The 21,391-nt window shown below is 33.6% G+C and overlaps 1 protein-coding gene and 1 long non-coding RNA gene across 5 annotated transcripts; one reads left to right on the top strand and one right to left on the bottom strand.

The window, feature by feature from the left end:
- The first annotated feature begins 155 nt into the window (after positions 1-155).
- On the top strand, positions 156-1,952 carry LOC145794979 (uncharacterized). The gene is made up of 2 exons (XR_014335012.1): positions 156-1,232; positions 1,822-1,952. It is a non-coding gene; the product is annotated as an uncharacterized LOC145794979 (long non-coding RNA).
- Positions 1,953-2,612: 660 nt separating this feature from the next.
- On the bottom strand, positions 2,613-11,930 carry LOC114323396 (S-adenosyl-L-methionine-dependent methyltransferases superfamily protein). 4 transcript variants are annotated; one of them, XM_028270999.2, is made up of 9 exons: positions 11,753-11,930; positions 11,228-11,329; positions 9,718-9,844; positions 9,556-9,617; positions 8,474-8,632; positions 8,195-8,339; positions 4,246-4,317; positions 3,977-4,085; positions 2,613-2,983 (listed from the first exon to the last, which is right to left on the bottom strand). In XM_028270999.2, exons 2-9 carry the CDS (start codon positions 11,319-11,321, stop codon positions 2,882-2,884), a joined length of 870 nt encoding a protein of 289 aa, XP_028126800.2. In that variant the 5' UTR covers positions 11,322-11,329; positions 11,753-11,930; the 3' UTR covers positions 2,613-2,881. The 4 variants fall into 4 exon arrangements, with proteins under 4 accessions (XP_028126800.2, XP_028126801.2, XP_028126803.2 ...); XM_028271000.2 differs by having other exon boundaries at positions 11,228-11,348; positions 11,753-11,925; XM_028271002.2 differs by having other exon boundaries at positions 11,690-11,908.
- Positions 11,931-21,391: the final 9,461 nt, after the last annotated feature.

Below are 21,391 nucleotides of genomic sequence, written 5' to 3' on the forward strand. Positions count from 1 at the left end.
TAATAACTAAACTGTAGTAACTTTTGTAGTAACTTTTGAGTCGCTCTTGCATGGTAAATTTTGAATGAAAAATGCTTGGAAGCACTAATTAGTGATCCCACTAATTAGGTGGCAGTGGGTCCCGTCATTAATGATGTGATGTTTTGGTCTTGGAGTTGTATTTTTTTTTTTTTTTTTTACTTTTTTAATGCATTAGTGCTATTAGTGGTGATGTTTTTAGTGGGATGAATCATTGTTGATTTTGAATATCTATAACCATTTGCAAGTCACAAATGTTAAGGTAGGTCGTAAACTTTAAATATTTCTTCTAAATATTTGTAAGTATTTGAAATTTATGGTTGGTGGTTGGTCTTGGGACACATTTGTAAATGTTTCTTTTAAAAATTATAGGCAACAAATTTGTAAATTTATCTATTAAATTTGTTAAATTATATCTGTCAAATTAATTTGCATATAAACATGTTTCTTTTGAGTGAATGGTGCTGTTTGGTGTAGCTTGTTGTAAGTTAAAAGTTGATAATCAAAAGGTAGAAACCAAAAGTATCTCTTTCTTAGCTTCTAAATAATCAGTTTTTCTCAGTTTATTTAAGCTATGTTTGTCTAAAAAGCTATTAGTAGAAATTGTACTAAATAATCTGACATAGATTTTTAGATTAAAATAAGTTATAATCACCTTCTATAATCCACACCATTACTTCTTCTAAAATATAAGATTTTAAATGGGTTAATGACACTATAAAAATAAAAATAAAAATAAAAATAAAAATCCCATTACCTCTTGTTTACACAGTAATTTTGTAAAATTATGATAGTGTATTTTGCACCTTATAATTTTATAACTTTTGCATTTTGCGGTATTGTCTTTCACCATGTATGTCAATAATTTTTAAATAATTAAGAGTGTAAAGTGTAATTTATACAAATTTATAGAATGCAAAGTAAAATATTTTACTGTAATTTTTTATATTTGCTAATTGGCCCCTAGGGTTTTATTCATTTTTTCCTCTCCTTCGGCTGCTTCGAACGCAAAGCAGCCTCTTTTTTTCGCTCGTTAGTCGGAGGCAAGTTTTGCTGCTCCCCTGATTTATACGTCTCTCTCTCTCTCCACTAGTTGTTGAAATGGCGGAGGCTATATAGCTCAAGGCAGTGGTGGTGGAGACAGTAACGATCAACCAAACCAGCCTCGTGGTGACGTGAAGCTTTTCAACTGATGGTCCTTCAATGATGTTTAGGTTCTCTCTCTCTCTCTCACTTTTGCGTTTCAGAGTTCATTATGTACAACATCTATCTTTGCTCTGATGATTAATCTATGATCTCTCTCTGATTTATTTGAAATTGAAAATCAGTTTTTAAAGTGAATAAGGAAGTTCAGTTGGTGAATGAGTTTTTAAAATTTTGAAATTAAAGTAAACCAGAAGGTATTATGAAATAACAAAAGCAAAGCAAATTTTTTTTTTTTAGATAGTAGAAAGCAAAGATTAGAAACTGTGAAACATTTTAAGTTAACAAAATAAGAGAGAAAAATAGATGAAACACCCTCAAATAGTTAGTTACATGTTATTGTTTTTATGGTTACATTATTACTATTTTTTTTTGAATTCTAAAATATAGAAGAGTTCATTATATCTTGGAATGGATTGTGATTTTGTATTCATCATATTCTAAAGATTAACCCTTCAGTTGTAGCTTAAATTGCTCATCTTGGACCATGTATTGAGAAAAAATCTAGCTTAATTCAATTTCTCGCATAATTTTTTTTTACAGACAGTAATGGATATTGATATTTGAACAATTTATGTATCCTCTGCTTTGCTTGTTTAGGCGTCCGATAGAAGAATGTAAATTGTAGTCTCGTTGTGAAGAGATTACCTTAGCCGCCTTTATTCATAAGGATACAAATAAGTGTTGGTGCCAAAAATGATTAATAGTAATAAGAGTTGTGTTATCTTCCTATCAATTCAATGTCTACTTCGAAAAAAAAAAGAAAAAAGAAAAAGTGCCGTCATTGCTATTCATTTTTAATAAAGTTAATAAATGAACACTTTTATTAATTGTTTCCGAATCTCCTTTACCCCATAGTTACTGGTGCGGTCTGGACATGGGAGCACAGGCAATGCCACAGGAATGCAAATGCCATCCTCGTCCTCCAAATCAACACATCTGCGAATGCCACACTTTCTGTGGCTTTCACTACCCACCTTCACCTTCAACCTTTCCCTTGACCAATGAAATGAAACCATAATTGATGTTCAAAGAAACAAATTTAGTAAATTAATTACAATGCCTCTCAACAAAAAAGATTGGCAATGATTCAAGCTTATTTGTAGTTTTTATCACCTGGATTTCTATTGTTTTTCTCTAATAACTTCAACATATACTGAGACGGTTGAACGAATTGACAAATTGTCCTAGAGATCGACAGCGAGCAAGCAATTCTCTCCTATATATATACATGGTAGAGGAAAAAAAACATAGGGAATCACAGAGAACAGCGAGAGATGTTGAGGAAAAAGACTTTTAGGAGTGACTTCTCTAATTTTTATATTTCTAAAAGGATAATTTCGTAATATTAATGACACAATGTCAATCATCCTACAAAATTGGCCAGTTGCTTTGGCCCAAACGGCATCACGCAAATTCTCTTTTTATTTTTCTTAATGCTGTACATGAGAATGTGTTTTTCAAATAACATATTTTATTATATATAAAGCAAAATCAAAAGAGAAAATGAATCAAACATTGGAACAAAACTACTTTTAAATAATAATAAAAAATCACCCATCAGAATGGATTGACAAAATTTTTTGAAGCTAATTACCGACTTCAGGTGTTAGGAACAAGAAGAAATTGACAAGACTGAAAGTACTTCATGATGATGCTTCTAAAACTTCAATCCAGAATGGATCGCCACTACTCCCCCAACAAGATTTTCATATTCAACTTTTTGAAATCCAGCATCTGCAATCATTGAAGCAAATTTCTCCTGCAATCATCAACGTAGAAATTATAAAATGGGTACATTTAGAATTAGACAAACAAATGGAAAATAAAAATCAATTGTTTCTGCCAATGATCAGTAGAACATGCCAGCCAGATTCTACAACCTGTGGTAGCAGGCTGTGCTTTTTATTAGCTCATTCATTGATATCTATCCAAATCTCCCAAGCAACACCAAATCCATGTTCCACCCAATAGTAGTTTTTCTTACCTTTTATTTTGTTAGATAGATGTTGTTTTAGGGTCACCCTCAATAGCCGTATCCTGTTTCCCCCTTTTCTCTCATTCTTCTCTCGTATTGTCTCACTCTTAACGTGATATCAAAGTTTTACCCTCCTTGTATTGTAGAAAAGGGTTTCTCGTTCTTACTCTTTGTTTTCTAGTCATCTTTTTCGTCATCGATATGTAAAAAAATATAGTACCATAATCAGTATGCTCAACTTGAAGAGAGGTAGTTACTGCTAATTTTTCCCAAAGTTTCTAGTTCATTTGATATGGTTTTTCAATTTTTTATTTTTCAAAAAAAAAAAATGATCTATTTATTTGAGATCTTCGATCAGGCTTTGTTTTTCACACCAGTGCTCAGAACATCTCTTGTGGGTGCCAAATGTTAATACCTCATTACAATTGAGGATCAAAATCTGGGTGCAACACTGACTAGGGCTTTTGGAGGATAACCCATACTTGTTTTTCAAGTTTGGATGAGTTTTTGGCTTCTCAAAGGTTCGGCTGGGAGTGTTTCTGATATATAGTACCCTTTTTTTTTCCTTCATGGATTTCTCAAGTTACAAGCCTATTTGTGTTGCTTTATGATCCAGTAAGCCATTTTTGGTTATTCTTGTCTGCTTTTGTGAGGCTTTTATGCCAGTGGTAGGCATGAGTATTATGACTATAAGATGAAGGGTTCAGCCCCAGCAATTCTCAATATCAATGATATAAAGATACAACAATATTATAAAGCGATTCTAAGAATCATAACCTGAGGGGGAAAGCGACGAATGCTCTCAACTAAGTATTGATAAGACTCCCGATCACCTGCAACTAGCTCTCCAAGGGCTGGAATGACTGAGAATGAGTAGTAATCATACCTGCAGAAAGATATGCAGCAGCCCACTATTATGGCTAAAGCAAACTTAAGAAGCTGGAAAATAAATAGAAAGAAAAAAAAAAATGCTCAATCACCTAAAATTTGAAAAACATATGTTCCATCATGAAGGAGCTTACAAGCTAAGTCTTGAAGATACTTACAACTGCTTAAATCCTGGAACTTCTACATGGCTCAGTTCAAGGCATAGGAATCTTCCTCCAGATTTAAGTACCCTAGCAAATGGACCAAAAGCAGTCAATTCAGCATGTTAACATACATTTTAGAGCAAAAAAATTCCAGAAGCGAAGATACAAATCATGGAATAAGCAAATTGACCTTATATATGTACGTATGAAGTACAACACTAATGTCCCCTGAGGTGTACCATTAGCATTGTTCCCAAATTTTATGTGGACCAAAATGCTATGCAAGGAATAGTACAATAAAAATGGGCATTTGGGACAATTCCAATCTTTTACCTTAGTTGTATTTTAGGTCTTCTCCTTTCCGCTTATAGAAAGCGACCAAGGGATGCCAGTAGTGGCCTTCTCTCTCTCTCTCTCTCTCTCTCTCTCTCTCTCTCTCACACACACACACACACACACCCCACTATGATGACCACCATCTAAGAAGCACGAACACTTCTAAAAAGGTGACGTATCCGTATCATGTCCGTGTCGGACACCGACACTCCTTGGACACTCTTAGGACACGTGTCCGACACTCTTCAAAACGTGTCCTATTTTATTAATTTTTTTAAAGATCCGGACAATCTTTGGACACTTGAAGGACACACGTGTCAATCATTTAAACACACATGCCTATCTATTAGACACATGTGAAACTAATTATAAGTTTGAACAAAACAATTTAAGATACAATAATAAAACAAAAATCATATAAATTTATAGGAATTAGTGTTGTATTGCATTTTTTTATTATCTTTGAATGACATATTCATATATATAACATATAATAAATATATAAAATTATATATTTCTTGTGTGTCCCCCATGTGTCGTGTCCTACATTGTTTGAAAATTAACGTGTCGGCGCGTCCGTATCGTATCCGTGTCGTGTCACGTGTCCATGTCCATGCTTTTTAGACCACCATTTATGCTGAAATCAACCTATCAGCACTCCTATCGGTGCTAACGGAACCATCTTTCACATGACAACCAAATATCCAAAATCAATTACACCCAGAACCCACTTCAATCATTTGCAAGTGTAATTGGCAATGAGCCAACACCATGTTCATCATGTCATAGAGACATGATTTGCGTATGGATCAATTGAATTTCAAGTAAACACACCACCGTCATATGGGTAGGCTTATTGACGTACATGGATTGCATAGTCCATGGTTTGAGGCTAATCCCTGGCTACGTTACACGGACTCGGGTGCGGGTATCGGGTACGGGTGTGTATCTAAGGGTCGGACACTTTAAAATTAAAAATTAAGGATACGTGGATACGGATCCAAATTAGGATACAGGTACGGGGATACGTTAAATAGTTATTTTTAAAATATATTTATTATATGAAGATGAGTTTAAAAAGTTTAAGGAATAACAAATTTTATTAAAAAAAATAACAGATAAATAATAAATAAAATCATAAATATTATTTGACATAAAATAAATTATATTATATATGATAAAATAAATTATTTTAATTTTAGACATAAAAGTTATGTTATTTATGATATATTATATTATATAATATTTTTTTGAATAAATAATATTATATAATATGTATGTGAATAATATTATATTAATATAGTTTATATTATATATAATTCAAATTATATTAAAAAGAAAAGTCGAAGACAGAATGATCAAAAAAAGAAGAGAGAGAGAGAGAGAGAGAGAGAGAGTGACGAAGAGACTTCGCAGATCAGGCGACAAAGAGAGTCCGAGATCGAGATAAAGGGAAAGATGACGGAACGCAGTACATCGACTTCGCAGATCGATCAACTTCATAGATCAAGCTTCGCAGATCGATCGATGCTTTGCAACCGATTGAAGTCGAAGGCCAGGTTCTCTCCTTGATCTCTCCTCTTTCGATTCTTCTGCCGTATCCGTTTCCAAGGAGCCGTATCCCGCACCCGTACCCGTGTCATGTCATGTCGTGTCGTGTCGACACGGATACCTTCGAAATTCCAAAGAGTTCGTGTAACATAGATCCCTGGGCACATGAGAACATGAGGTTCAGTGCCCCTGCACTTACCAAGATAACATCCCTAAGGTGGCCCCCAAAAGGAGGGATTTGTACCTCATAACTATTTTAACCATAGGTCTTAATTATGGTGAGCAATGAAACCAATGTAGCTTAGCTTCAATGATTGTAACAATTAGTATCATAAAATACTTCTTCAAATACCAAAAAATATGTGACTTGGTGCTTTCAGGCCAATTCTTGATAGTTTCCTAATTGATTCTTAGTGTATCTAATATTTTCCAAATGAGCACAGTGATTCTCCGGAAAATGAAATACATCTTACAAACAAACTCATGCACAAGCTGGCAAATTTGTGCAAGTTTTTTGTTTGGTCTGCTGAGAGCATGCACCAACATAATTTAAAGCCATCTTCTAATGCGCCTCCCATGGGATAAGCAATATGATTTTGTGCAAAACCACTACAAGAAGGAGATATTAGAACACAAGTCACCTGGATGTCTATCTTGTGTGACCATAAAATATATGTAGCCAACAAATTTATATAAATACACCCTCTACAGTTGCTTTGGGCCTAATAGTAATATCATTTTTAAATGTGTCTCTTTTGTGCTCTTGGTCCCACTCTTGCATTCACTCATACAATTTATTATTTATTTTTTGGGGTATGTTGGAGGTGCATGGGGGAGGGGGAATCTTTCCAATGGCAATACTTGAACCCTCCTCGACCCTAGTGAGTTGCAAAGGCTCTGGCCAACTAGATACAGTTTACTTATTTAAATGTAAATATGACACATATAACCCACATTCCAAGTATGGAAAAACATAACCAAAACATTCAACCAATGAAGCATGGACACGGCAAAATCGGCGCCGTGGCGGTGTCAGATACGGGGACACGCCGGGGACACGTACAGGTTTAATTTAATTATTTTTTTGTATGGGACACGCCGGGGGACACGCGCGTGTCCAGATCTGGACATGGCGAGGAGAGAGAGACAGAGGAGAGAGTGTGAAGGAAGAGAGTGAGAAGACAAACCTTCGACTCCAGTCGTCGTCGTCGTCGTCGAACATCCAGTTGACTCGATGTATCGATCAAACCTTCGTCGTCGTCGTCGTCGAACATCCAGTTGACTCGAAGCATCGATCGAACCTTCGACTCCAGTCGTCTTCGTCGTCGAACATCCAGTTGAGAAGACAAACCTTCGACTCGTCTTCTCTCTCTCTCTCTCTCTCTCGCATCTGTCTTGTGTCTCTGTCTCTCCCTCTCGCTCTGTCTCTCTCTCTTTGTTGGCTCTGTCCAGCTTTCTTTCTTATCTCTTATATTATATATATATATAAGTATATATAAGATAATATATGTAAAATCATATTAATATTAATAATATTAATAAAGTCATATTATTTTGTAAGTATAATATATACTTACTTATACATATTAATAAAAAAAAATAAATGTATATAAAATAAAATAAAATTAAAATTTATCAAAAACAAATTATTTAAAAAAGAAAATAAATAAATAAAATAATTAATGTATATTAAAATAAAAATATTTATTAAAAAAAAAATTTGCCGTGTCCCCTCCCGTGTCCATGTCCCCATTTTTTAGAAATTACCGTATCCCATGTCCGTGCTTCATAGCATTCAACTAATCAAATGATAAGAATTAGATCTAACTTTTTCTTCTCTTTCTTTCATCATGTTATAAAATGCCCTTTAAAAGAGCAGTCATTGTGGATCAGGGCCTCAATCATTCTGCACAAAGTATAAAGTTTGCCCCCTTTCAAATGTTATTATCTATGGAGAAATAGCCATTTTATTGATCCAGTATCCCAATTAAACCTTATGGTTAGATGCCTTATAACTCTATATTCACTATATGCTACTAATGCATAAAACAAACCAGTTCAAGAAGTTGGATCTTACCTGTAAGCTTCAGCAAGAACTTTTTCTATGTGTGTAACATTCCTAATCCCAAAAGCAATTGTGTAACCATCCATTGAATTATCTTCAAAACGTAGAGCTTCAGCATCTCCTTCCACCCATATGAGGGATCGGTGATTTCCAAGTCCTAAGGCATGTCAAAGACAATCTCATTCATGAACATAAATGGGATATATCATCCAGAAGAAATGGGACTGAATTTCAGTCCCACTAGAGTAATACAAGATCTGCTCAATTTCAGGTTCAGTTCACATATTTTACCTCTCTCTTGGGCCCGCTTTTTACCAACATTCAACATATTTGGGTTGATGTCACAGACACATATCTGAGTTTCTTCCCGTAGATTATCTTCAAGAGCATCTTGCAGCGCTCTATGGTCAACACTGTTTATAGTTTCTAGGATCCTGAAAGCAACATCCCCTGTAAAATTTGAGTATTTTAAACCCAAGCTCAAAAAGTGTAATATGGATAGCTTTAAATACCACAACGAAAATAGTTGTAATTTGGTGTCCAAAATTTAAGTTCGCATTTACTTGAGATGATAAAAAGTGATTGTATGCAAGCTTGGCAGCATACCCTAAATCCTCAGATAAAGGACAGTATCTCCTCCTCATTTTAAAAATATGATCACATAAAATTGCAGCTCTGAGTATCAATAACTTCAAAGTTGGATAAAGCCACATGGTTTGTTACGTTAAATATTTATATCATTATTAAATTTATATATGCACAAGGACATCAGTAGAACTACCACTGTTACTATTTTATATTAAGTCACATTTTGGACGAAGAGAGAACCTTAGAATTGAGTCCTCACTGAAACTTTTGGCTACGACGCATTCAAATGAAACGAAACCACAAGCCGTCAAATGGAATAGTTCATGAATTTATTGTTTCCCTCCTGCCCACTATAGATGTTTTCATACCAACTCTACAGTCTAAAATAACTTGCAAAACATTTTTTTTTTCCCTTTACCTCTATTTCATTTCATTGCCAAAAAATTATATATATATATATAAGAAATGAAAAATAGAATTTTTTTGTCCTTCTCTGTTGTACATTTCATGTCATTTTCATTTGGAAGTATGGAAGCCATACTACATTTAAAAAATAACCATGAAGCTAAGTTGAGTTGAATTTTAGTGTTCAAGACCCTCTAACTCCAAAAAATGAAAATCTAAAAATCAGAAATAAAAGTTTATCATTGTTTTGCCATGTTTTTAACCAACAAATAAAGCATTGTACATGCCTATGTCTCATTCATATCCCCCTGCTCCCTGTTCTAGTCTTTCTACCCCAATAACTACAAAAATGCATTGCATATGCTGCATGCAAAGATTACCTGTCCCACCAGCCACATCAAGATGCTTCATTCCAGGAAATGGATTTAATTTTGAAACCAATCTGAAAATGTTCAGCAATAACAAATGCATGGTAAGAAAGAAGAGAGGGTAATGTAATGCAAACATAAAAATTGTCAAGATGCATCACCACGAAGTCAGACCTATCCTTCCATAATCTATGTAATCCAGCACTCATCAAATCATTCATGATGTCATAGTTCGAAGCAACACTGCTGAAGACATTGCCAACCATTTGGCTTTTTTCTTCTTCTCGTACATCCTTAAACCCTGAAAATTTAACTTGGGATGTCATCTTATTACCTATCAACATTTTGACTGAAACAGAATGATGCAATGTAGCAACCGACACAAGAAAAAAATGATTTAACTCATTAGAACCAAAAAAATGATGATTTTTGTCCTTGCACAACCAACGTGCATCAACACCCCCATACTGGGAACTAACGTTCACTAACTTGCATCCATTTGATTTTCTTTGACCAGATTACTGAATACTACTCCACTAGAAAGCATGGACGCACCTATTTGGGTGCCACGCCTGTGTCCAAGTTAAAAAGCAAAGGGCAGAAAGTCAAATTCTTTGGGAAAGTTTAGCTGCTACTGGTGAAAACGTAAATTTGGAGCAAATAAATCTAACTATTTAAAATAGAACTATCTTAGATGTTCTAACAAACTACAAGAAATACATTTTTGTGAAATATTGCATAGACATATGGGGGTTTAAACCCATTTTTTCAATAGTGACAATTGTATTAATTTTTTTTATATATAAATAAAAGTTATCTATAGAGAATAATATATATATATATATATATTTTTTGAGGTGTTTAATTGACACCACTCAATCAAGAGTGGCGTCACCCTGGGATAAAATAAATGGATGCCAAAAACCAAAATAGAAAAGAGGTATGCATTTATACATGTTCATCTCTCCCTTCAGCTTCTTAATATGAGATTCTTAAATCTTTACGCCGTGTTTGGTTGGGAGAATTGGGAAGCGACTTGGAAAGAGAAAGGAAAAGGTAGGTGAAATGTGAATAAAATATATTTACATTTCATCTAGTTTCACACCACTTTTCCCTTTTCCTTTCCATTTCCAAATCTCCCAATCAAACACAGTGTTAGGATTTCTTATTTGCTTGTGAATACCAATATATTATAAATGTAAGACATTAAGGCCTTTATTACCACTTTTTTCTCACATATAAACACAGAAAATGAATTATTTGTTATTTGTTGAGGATATAATATAAATAATAAAGTTGCCCCTCTCTAATATCTTAAGCTTTTAGATGAGTTAGTAGTCAACAATCTAATATGATCTTGTGTTCAAACTTCACCACCTAACACGATAATTAAAATACTTGCACGTATCTGCCCCGCTAACGAAGGAGAATCCGGACACACATGAGGGGCATGTTGAGAATATATAATATAAATAATAAAGTAGCCCCTCTCTCTAACAACTTAATCTTTTAGATGAGTTTAATCTTTTAGATGAGTTGGTAGCAGTCAACAATCTAATATATTTAAATGACAAATTATTTCATATGTAAAAAATGGATAATTGTTGTCATATAGTGTCCGGTGTCGACAACTGTGCTTCTTATGTAAATTCCGAGAGCAAAAAACAGAGAAAGAGTTACATACCGAAGCTTGTCGCATGAGAATGTAACAGAGAAGCAGTAGTGAACATAGGCAACTGCTTGCTTCTCAAACTCCTGGTAATCAGTCTCAATGCCATGTTTGCTCCTGAGTACAATTAAAAGTTCTGTATAGGAGCCCAACACATTTCACAATGATATCCCCACATGAAATGAATATTAAGAATGCATTAAGCAAAACATTTTGGCTTCTCAAAAAATCAAACAGGTCTAAATTTTTCTAGAATTACAAAAACCCAATGTCAACAATATCCTATTTTCAAAAACTAGTTAGTTTCGCATGAATTGTATTACTTTTAGTTCAAAGTTTTACACTACACTAATATTTTTTCCAAAAATTACATGAATGATCTACGTGGGTGTTATTAACTGGAACAAAGGATATTAGTTGATAGATCTAATGAAGTTTTGAATATCGTAATGAATTGAAAGATCCATTATAACGTACAAGAAATTGCAATGGACCATTAACTTAGAAGATGAGAGGGGAGATCGGGAGCAGAGTGGGTACCACGGAGAACTTCGCCGGAAAACAAACTGTCGCCGGACCGGAGTGACAAGCGTGGGCTGTCGCTGAACAGAGATCAGAGACGACTGAAGAAATCCCGAATGAGAGAGAGAGAGCGCGCGCATTTGAGCCCTAATTGCTAAAAATATACGGGAGAAACTATTTTTTTTAAAAAAATAACAAGGGCTATTTCTCTAAATAAGTCAAATTATCAATTCAATTCTCAAATTAGGCTTAATTTTGAAAGATTTCTCAAAATAGACTAAAACATGGTTCAGAATCACGCTTTCACGTCTGTGCACCTGTCCCGCGTGAGAATTGAAAAGTCTTAAAAGCGTAGTTACAAAACGCGCTTTTAATTAAGAAAGCGCGGTTACAAAAGGTGCTTTTAATTAAAAAAAATTTCTTCTGAAATCGCTGTTCTGAACCACGCTTTTAACTTACATTTTTTTTTGTTCTGAAAGCACGGTTGTGAACCACGCTTTTAACCAAAAAAATTTTCTTCTGAAATCGTGGTTACAAACCACATTTTTAGCTTAAATTTTTTTTCTTCTGAAAACGTAATTATGAACCACGCTTTTTGGCAAAAAAAAATTTCTTCTGAAAGCGTATTTGTGAACCTCACTTTTTATAAGATTTTTTTCTTTAAGTGAAAGCGTAGTTTGTAACCACACTTTTAAAACTTATATAAAATCCCCCCAGCCCCGTGTTTTGCAATCACGCTTGTTACATTCACTCTCGCTGCCTACTCTCTCTCTCGCCCCCTGCTCTCTCTCTCTCGCTCTTACTACTCTCTCTCGCTCTTACTGCTCTCTCTCTGTCGCTGTGCTCGAGCTCCCTCTGCTTCAGTACTGTCGCTCTTTGTGCTCTCTCTCGTTGGTATGGCTTCTGTCTCTCTCTGTTGATCTACTTTAATGCGTTTTTTGTGTTTGTGAAAATGTGAATGTGGGTATAATGTTGGTAGAATAGGGTTCATAAATGTGAAAATGTTGTGAAATTAGAAATAATAAATTAGGGTTAGGATTTATAATTGTGAAATCAGAAATTACGATTACGGTTTGAGAAATTAGGGTTTTGAATTGTGAAATCTGTTGAATGTGAAATCAAATTTCTATTGAATGTGAAATCAGATTTCTGTTCAATGTGATATCTGTTGAATGTGAAATCTGTTGAATGTTGAATCTGTTTAGAAAAATTTAAATATTATGTTTGAAATGAGAAAATGAGGGTTATGGTTTTCTATTGAATGTGAAATCAGAAATTAGGGTTTTGGTTTTGAATTAGGGTTTTGAATTGATGAATGTGAAATCATTTTTCAATTAGGGTTAGGGTTTTAAATTGTGAAATCAGAAATGAGGGTTATGGTTTCAGAAATTAGGATTTAAGAAATTTATGATAAGTTAAATTTTTTTAATAATGTTATATGATTTTTTTTAGGAATAAATAATTTTTAGGAACAAATAATTATCTATAATAATAATAATTTTCTTGTATATTATTATCGTAACTAACTTTATAATTTCTTGGAAAAAAACATGACAAAACACAAGAAAATCTAATTTTGTCTATATAAAAATTATCTACAATTAAAATTTCAAAATTTTCTATCCCTTTCTTTCAAAATTTTCAAATTATTATTATTTTTTTCTTTCACTTTCACTTTCCACAAATTTTTCTTTTTAATCAAAACATATTTAAGGAATAATCATGCCATTCCCTTTTATTTTCATTCCAATAAATTAAGCACAGCCTAACAATATTTACGATATATTAAAAAAAATAAAAATAGCATCATATAATATATATTAGTGTCATACAAAATTGAATTACAAGGAACTATGTTTAAAGTTGTCATGGTTAGTCTAGTACTAATTATCCCGAGTCCATAGATCCAACTGATCATTATATCATTTTTTCTTTCTCTGTTATGGAAAGTATAAAGGGATGTTTGGCATAAAAGAAAAGCAAGTTCAGCCAAAAGAAAATGAGGAGAAAATTTAAGGGAAAGGGGGAGAAAATTTTCAGTTGTGAGAGGGTGGCCGTGTCCTTCGCCGCGAATAGTCTGAGTGAAACCCAAGATGGTCGTCGACGACGTTCTTCTGATTGTGAATTACAAATATATTTTATAGGGTTTTCAATTGTGAAATTAGAAATTAGGGCTATGGTTTCAGGAATTTGGGTTTTGAATTGTGAATCCTGTATATATTTATTGCATTGTGAACTGTGAATCCTATCTATTTTTTTACAAATTAGGTTTTTGAATTTTGAATTGTGAATCCTGTCTATATTTTTTGAATTGAAAATTTAATTTCTGATTGCTTCTTAGTCCTGTCGATATGGTTAAATCTTGTTATTCTTTCGCTTATCTCTTCAGCTTCATCATTAAGCCACTATAACTAGTACAAATAATTTTTTGAGTTGTTTTAGGAAATAAGTTAAAAGCTAATTTTCTATATTTTTTATTTTTTTTGGGGAAAAACATGTAAAAAAAAGACTGAAAATGCCTTTTTACCTCGCCAAAAAATTACCAAAACATTAGAAGTCAGAAAATTTGATATAAATAAATAACTTTTTACAAAAAAATTTGATATAAGCATTAGCGGTCAAAAAATTTGATCCACAAAAAATTTGATATAAACATTAAAAGTGATCCACAAAAAATTAGAAGTCAAAAAATGACTTTTTGCCTCTTTGCCAAAAGAGGTCTTTGAAGTCGTCCTGAAAAATGCTATTATCAAAACATTTGACATAAATAAAAAAAATTTGTTTAAAAATTATGTTTGAAAAAATTAAAATATTTGATTTATAAAATGACTCATTCTCGATAATTTTTACCCACTTGAATTATCCAATTGACTTATTCTCTATGCGCCTATATTATGTTTATTCAATTAAGTTTTAATTTTTTATGATAGTCGGATATCTGAATCACTTTCCGTATTTATGGACTAATCTTACAATCCACACCAAACGTCCCTTCCACGTAGATCCGACAAATCTCAATTAATACCTATAAACATGACACATACTGAGAGTTCAACCTGAGACCTGAAAGGAACATATCTAATTTTTAACACATAATGAGAGCTTATTAATATTAATGAAACTCAAGTTTGACTCGGTTCAGGTCGATAATTTTTTTGTTATGTTATTTATATTGCTTAAAATTATGAGAGCTCATTAATTTTTTATTTAGGTTATTTCTTACGTTATTTCCCTAAATTATTTCCTACGTTATTTCGTATGAGGTTATTTCCCTAAGGGAATAATCTCATAGGAAATAACCTATCAAATAACTTTGTCATTAAGGTCCCTAATGGCAGAAGTTTTAGCAAATAAAAGTAACTTCTCTTTAATTGTCCTTAAATCTCACTACTTGGACCACCAGTTTTAAAAAATTACGTGAACAATGTTTGAAATAAAAATTAAGAACAAGTCATACAAAATCAGTCGAGTTATTTCAACTCAATGAAAAAAATAATAATTTCATAGAAAAAGTTACACTATGATTTAAGATTTTTGTATGACTTGTCCAATTTTGTCCAATCGCACTAAATAAATACAATACTTGATATAAATTATACTATAAAATTATATGAACAGAAAAATAAAAGAAGAATCTTCATAATGTCTTCACATTCAAAATTATTGATATATCTGTCTAGTTTATCGAAATACTAAAAAAATAGATCAAGATTTATCAAAATATTCTCAAAATAAGTGTTTTTTAAATTGTTACCATTTACATGCGTACAATTAAATCATTGCCCAAATTAGGGGCTTTTCCCAAATTAAGGCAATATAGTAATTTATTTCCTAAAGTAGGCTTAGTTTGGACAGAATTCCTAAACTAAGCTAAAACGCGGATACAAACCACGCTTTCACCGTTTTTGTGGCCCTCTCGCGGACAATTTGTAAAATCTTAAAAGCGTGGTACAATCCACGCTTTTAATTAACAAAACGTGGTTACAAATCACGTTTTTAAGGAAATTTTATTTATACATAAATTTTTAAGTAATTATTTTTTTAAAGTAAATCTGATTAAAGAAATTTAATTTATACATAACCATGCTTTTGTTAAGTAATTCTTTTTATCTTCAGAAAACGTGGTTGCAAACCACGGTTTTACTGTTGACCCGTGGATAATAACCACTTTTAAGCAAAATGTAAAAATTTAACAAAAAATTCAAAACCAGCACTCATTCTTGTTTCTCACAGACACTCACACTCACTCTCTCTATCTCTCTCTGTGACACACACACCCACAACACTCACACTCACATCAAACATATATAATTTGTAATATATATAAATTTTATTTTGTAAAATTCAGACCAAAATTAAATATATATATATATATATAATAATAATAATAATTGATAATAGCAAATAATAATCAACTACATAAAATGATTATTTTTTTACTTTAATTCTTAAAATGTAATTTTTTTATTTAGGTAAATTACACTGACACCCTCTCAGGTTTATGTTTATGACAGTTATTCCCCCACCTTTGAAAAGAAAAATTCATTGGCAAAAAAAATAAAATTAATTGGAAAAATAAATTATTCCAAAAGAAAAATTAAATTAAAAAAAATTTATTTGTTCTAAATTTTATAAAATAAAATTTATATATATTAAAAATTATATGTTTGATGTGAGTGTGTGTTGTGGGTGTGTCTGTCAGAGAGAGACAGAGAGAGAGTGAGTGTGTGTGTGTGTGTGACAAAGAAGAGTGAGTGCTGCTTTTGATTTTTTGTTCAAAATGTGTTTTGAAAACACGTTTTTACATATTTTACTTACAAGTGTGGTCACGAATATGTATAAATCAAATTTCTTTATGTATAAATCAAGTTTACCAATATTTTATAATTTATATAAAGTCACAACTTACACTCATAATTTATGTAATGATTAGAAATTTAGGTAAATTAGAAATATTGTTATTTGATATAGGTTGTTACTTTGATGTAAAGTTAGGTTTACCTACACTCATAAGTTTACCTACCTCATAAGATTGTTGGATTTTCCTACACTCATAAGTTTACCTACACTCAAAGTAACAAGATTAACAACTTACACTCATAAGTTTATGTAAATTACTTAGATTTATAATTTATCAATTACCTAAATCAACTTACATCAATTACATTTATTTAATGATTACAAATGTTGTTACTTTATAATTTATAATCATTTTTATATAATTTATACAAAATTAATCCAAAATTAATAAAAGATTTTCAGACCTAAAACTTAGCTGAATTACATTTAATGTGCACAAGAGTATGATCTTAATCCTAATAAATAATGTAAAAAGCATAACACAAGAGCATGATGTTAATTTTGTATGTGTTGTAAGATTTGTTTATTAAAAAGCTAAAAAATCTAAAGCATTATCATTATTTTAACTCATATTTTAATTAAAAAATCAATAATGATTGTTGGATTACAATTGCTGATTACTTAAATAAAGTTTTTGCATCACAAGTAATTGTAATTGAATGAGTTAAAATTCATATAATTCTTTTACAAGTACAAGCAGATATAAGTATATTGTTGCTATTTTAATGTTTTTTGTCTTAATTGAAGCAAGTATATGGAGACTGTTCCAATTATTTTCTATTGGGGGGAAATATAATTCGGGATCCCGATGAAGGCGTCTCATATGATGCTGAGCCGAAAGGGATATATGCGGTGCAAATTGGCATCACGCTTAGCAATTTGGAGGAGATGTTTATGTCAAAGGTGGCAAGTTACGGGGAAAGTGTCCGATTGACTTTTAAATGTAGATATCCTTATCGCCAGTGGCAAGCACACAGCAAATACAAGATATTGCCGATCAATGACGATGAGGCGTTGCACACCGTATTAAGTATCGGTGCAAGTTTTCAAGCACCAAATTGTTTGGAAGTCTACATTGAGAAAGAGGTTATACACAATATCCCGAACATAACGCAGATGGATTCTCGTCCGTTCACTACATTGCTGACGAATGGGATTGACACAACAGCGTTTCAGTCTCCTATGTATGAATTAGATCAATGTTATCCACTGGGCTGCACACAACAGTCATTTGAGGGCCATGGTGTAGAATCAAGTTCACGTGGTGGATATGATTATGAATTTGACAATAACACAAGATGTGCCCACATGCAGCCATCATACCACTCCGGTTGAAGTTGCTGGTAATATGGCAGAAACAGTGAACAATGTGCAGTTTGCTGACAGTGACATGTACGGTCCTGATGTCGCCCTAAATGATGATGACAATGAAATGTGTGACGAAGAAAATTTATTGGGTGGATCAGATGATGATGATGATGAAGAAGATGACGCCGAGGCTCCCGTTGACCCTGAAAATGCCCCCATTCCACCTAGAGTTGAAATCCCTTTCTATGACAATATTCACATGGGTGGTGATTTTGACATCAGTACTCGTGATGTCGTTCCCCGTAACCGGATATGGAGCGCTGAAAATCCAGAGTTGGACAGAGGAATGGTTTTTGTTAATAAGAAGCAACTTGTACATGCTGTGAAATTGTACCATGCAACAAATAATCGAGAGTATAAGGTCGTAACCTCTAAGCGAGACGTTTGGGTGTCTGCTTGCAAGCACGACTGCAGTTGGTGGTTGCGTGCATCTCTTAGTAGGAAACATGGTCTTTTTGAAATAAAACAGTACAGGGGTCCTCATCATTGTTTATACCCACGAATGAACAAGGACCACACTAATATTAGCTCCAGTTACATTGCTTCTCATATTTTGGGACAAGTTGCGGTTAGTATAAAAAATAAATGTTTACATATATATACATATTTGTTTGTTTATAGTGTTCACACCCAGATAATCCAACTCATATGTGATTATCGTATGCAGAATGAACCTGATATGCCAATTAAGAATGTCATCGAAGATATCAAAAAGACCATGAACTATAGTATATCATACAAGAAGGCGTGGTATGCAAGGGTAAAGGCAATTAAAATGGTATTCGGTGATTGGGATGAATCATATAGGCAGTTGCCTAAATTCATGCATGCATTACAGACATCTAATCCTGGCACCATCCTCAAATGGAAGCATAGATATACCGGGCATACAACCATTATGCCCGTCTTTCACTTTGTTTTCTGGTCTTTCAAACCCGTCATCGATGGCTTTAGATATTGTAGGCCTGTTATAACTATAGATGGTACATTCTTATACGGTAAATACACTGGTGTGTTGCTTGTAGCAACGATTGTCACTGCCAATGACAAAATATTATCGCTTGCATTCGCTGTTGTCGACAGGGAGAGTTTGGAGTCTTGGTCATTCTTCATTCAAAATATCAAGGAACATATTGTCCTGGACCGACAGGGAATGACTTTGATATCTGATCGAGCTGAGAGTATTTTAGCTGCTGTGAGGCGGCATTGGCTGAATCCCTCGCTCCAATGTGTTGGATATCATCGGCACTGCCTTCGACATGTTTACAGTAACTTTAACACAAAGTTCAAAAATAAGGAGCTCAAACAACTTCTATGGAAAGCAGGGAGTGCTAATCAACGACGAAAGTGTAATGGTTACTTAGAACAGATATAGGCTATTAACCAAGAAGCCATCAATTGGGTCTACAAGATAAATCCTGAGGACTGGGCCCTTGCATATGACGGTGGATATCGCTGGGGGGTATTGACCAGTAATGATGCAGAGTGCTTCAACAGCGTCTTGAAAGGTGCAAAGAACTTACCTATCTCAGCTATGGTTGAATTCGCATTTCGACGACTCGTCAAATATTTTGACGAGATGGGAGCCCAAGCTGAAACAGATGTATGGAATGAGTTCTAATACCTTAGAGAGATGCAAAAAACTATCGAAGAGGGTATCGCAGGGGGAAATACTTTCCAGTTGATATAGTATGACATGTTAGTTTGTAATGTGAAAAAATTGTTATTATTATGTTGTTAAGTTAATTACACTAAAAACATGAACTTGATTAGTTTGTATCAATATTGTCTTATAAGCCCCACCGCGTATTTAAGGTGCAAACATCTTTTCGCCGTGGACGAGGTCACAATAGACAGGTTATGCGGATGAATCAACCCACGTGCAGTTGTGGGAAATATGAGATAAGACACTATCCATGTTCCCATATGTTCGCTGTAATGTCTGAATGCGGTGACAATCCATTTGAGTACGTTGATCCAGTATATAAGCTTCCTGTATACATGAGGGTTTGGGAAACTAAATTCAATCCAATACCATATCAAGATTATTGGGATGATCCGCAGTGGACCTTAATGCCTAATGTACTTCGTCTGCGAGAAGTAAAATGGGGTCGTACATCTATGGCTCGTATTCCGAATGAGATGGATATATCAGACAGGCGTTTGATAGCTCGTTGCAGTCAGTGCCAGCAAACAGGTCATGACAGGCGAACATGTCCGGCGCGACTTGGTCGATGAAGACTATGTAATACTTACATATTGTAATATATCATTTTGAAATTCTTTATTTGTAATAGATCATTTAATTATCTATTTTTAAATTCTTTATTTGTAAACGGGGTCGTACATTTAAAATGTGTACTTGATTCAAAATGTGTAATACAAAATTGAAAATGTGTATAATTTATTCAAACTTGTATAATTTTATTGAAAATGTGTACTAGTTTTTCACTGTGTACTTAATTCAAAACGTGTATTACAAGATTCTATACTTAATCACGTAGTTCTTCTACCATTTCAAAAATTCATATTTTTGAATAAATTTAATATCGAATACTGCAATCATTGTTCACATTTTATAATTTAAAATTTTAAAAAAATTAACCTATTATAAATTAAAATTTTAAAAATTGGAATGCTGCAGTCATTGTTCACAATTACAAATTTTATATGTAATTTACAAAATTTATAATTTATTCAAACTTTTAGCATTACAAAATCAATATTTAAATTTTGTCAAATATGCCATAAATGTAATCATTAATTTTGAATTGCTTATATCTAAGTGGCACATAAATTTGTCTTTACGCTGACAGTATATGGGAGCGTCCAGTATGTAATAACGTTTGTTGGACTTTACGCTTACAATTAAAATACATTGCATTTTGTTGTATATTTCGTAATAATGCTATTATTTAAACTGGTCATTCTGTTGTGCAGGATGAGGCACGCACCGTGTTGACATGCCGTCGGGCATGTATTACGTGCGGGATTCTATGGTGTGTATCGTATCGGGCACATTCGACTGGACCACGCACTCATCACTGCTCTCGTCGAGAGGTGGCGCACAGAGACTCATACATTTCATTTCCCGATCGGGGAGGCCACCGTCACATTGCAGGACGTATCCGTTCTATATGGTCTTCGGATTGATGGCCGAGTAGTTACTAGAGTTGACCCATCTTTCGCGACGGAGCAGTGGATAGCCCTATGTGCTGAGCTATTGGGAGTAGCACCTACACCAGCAGATTTACAGGTAGGTAGACTGAGGGTCAGGTGGCTGGCCAAGCTGGGGTAGCGCGGCTCTGGCATGCTTGTATAGGATGCTATGTTGAGCAGCTCAGGTGGGTACGAGGGAGATTGGAGGACCACTTGTGTTGCTACAGGTTAGTAAGAATTTTATTACATGTCAATTCATATTGTATGCCA

The sequence above is a fragment of the Camellia sinensis genome, chromosome 1, assembly GCF_055761805.1.
Source record: "Camellia sinensis isolate YWXY chromosome 1, ASM5576180v1, whole genome shotgun sequence".
Taxonomy (NCBI): domain Eukaryota; kingdom Viridiplantae; phylum Streptophyta; class Magnoliopsida; order Ericales; family Theaceae; genus Camellia; species Camellia sinensis.

Coding starts and splice junctions, on each gene's coding strand:
- LOC114323396 (XM_028270999.2), bottom strand. CDS start 11,321: ATGGCATTGAGACTGATTACCAGGAGTTTGAGAAGCAAGCAGTTGCCT. Junction 8,340..8,473: donor AAAGCGGGCCCAAGAGAGAG/GTAAAATATGTG, acceptor GACATGCCTTAG/GACTTGGAAATCACCGATCC. Junction 4,318..8,194: donor GTTCTTGCTGAAGCTTACAG/GTAAGATCCAAC, acceptor TCCATTTGCTAG/GGTACTTAAATCTGGAGGAA.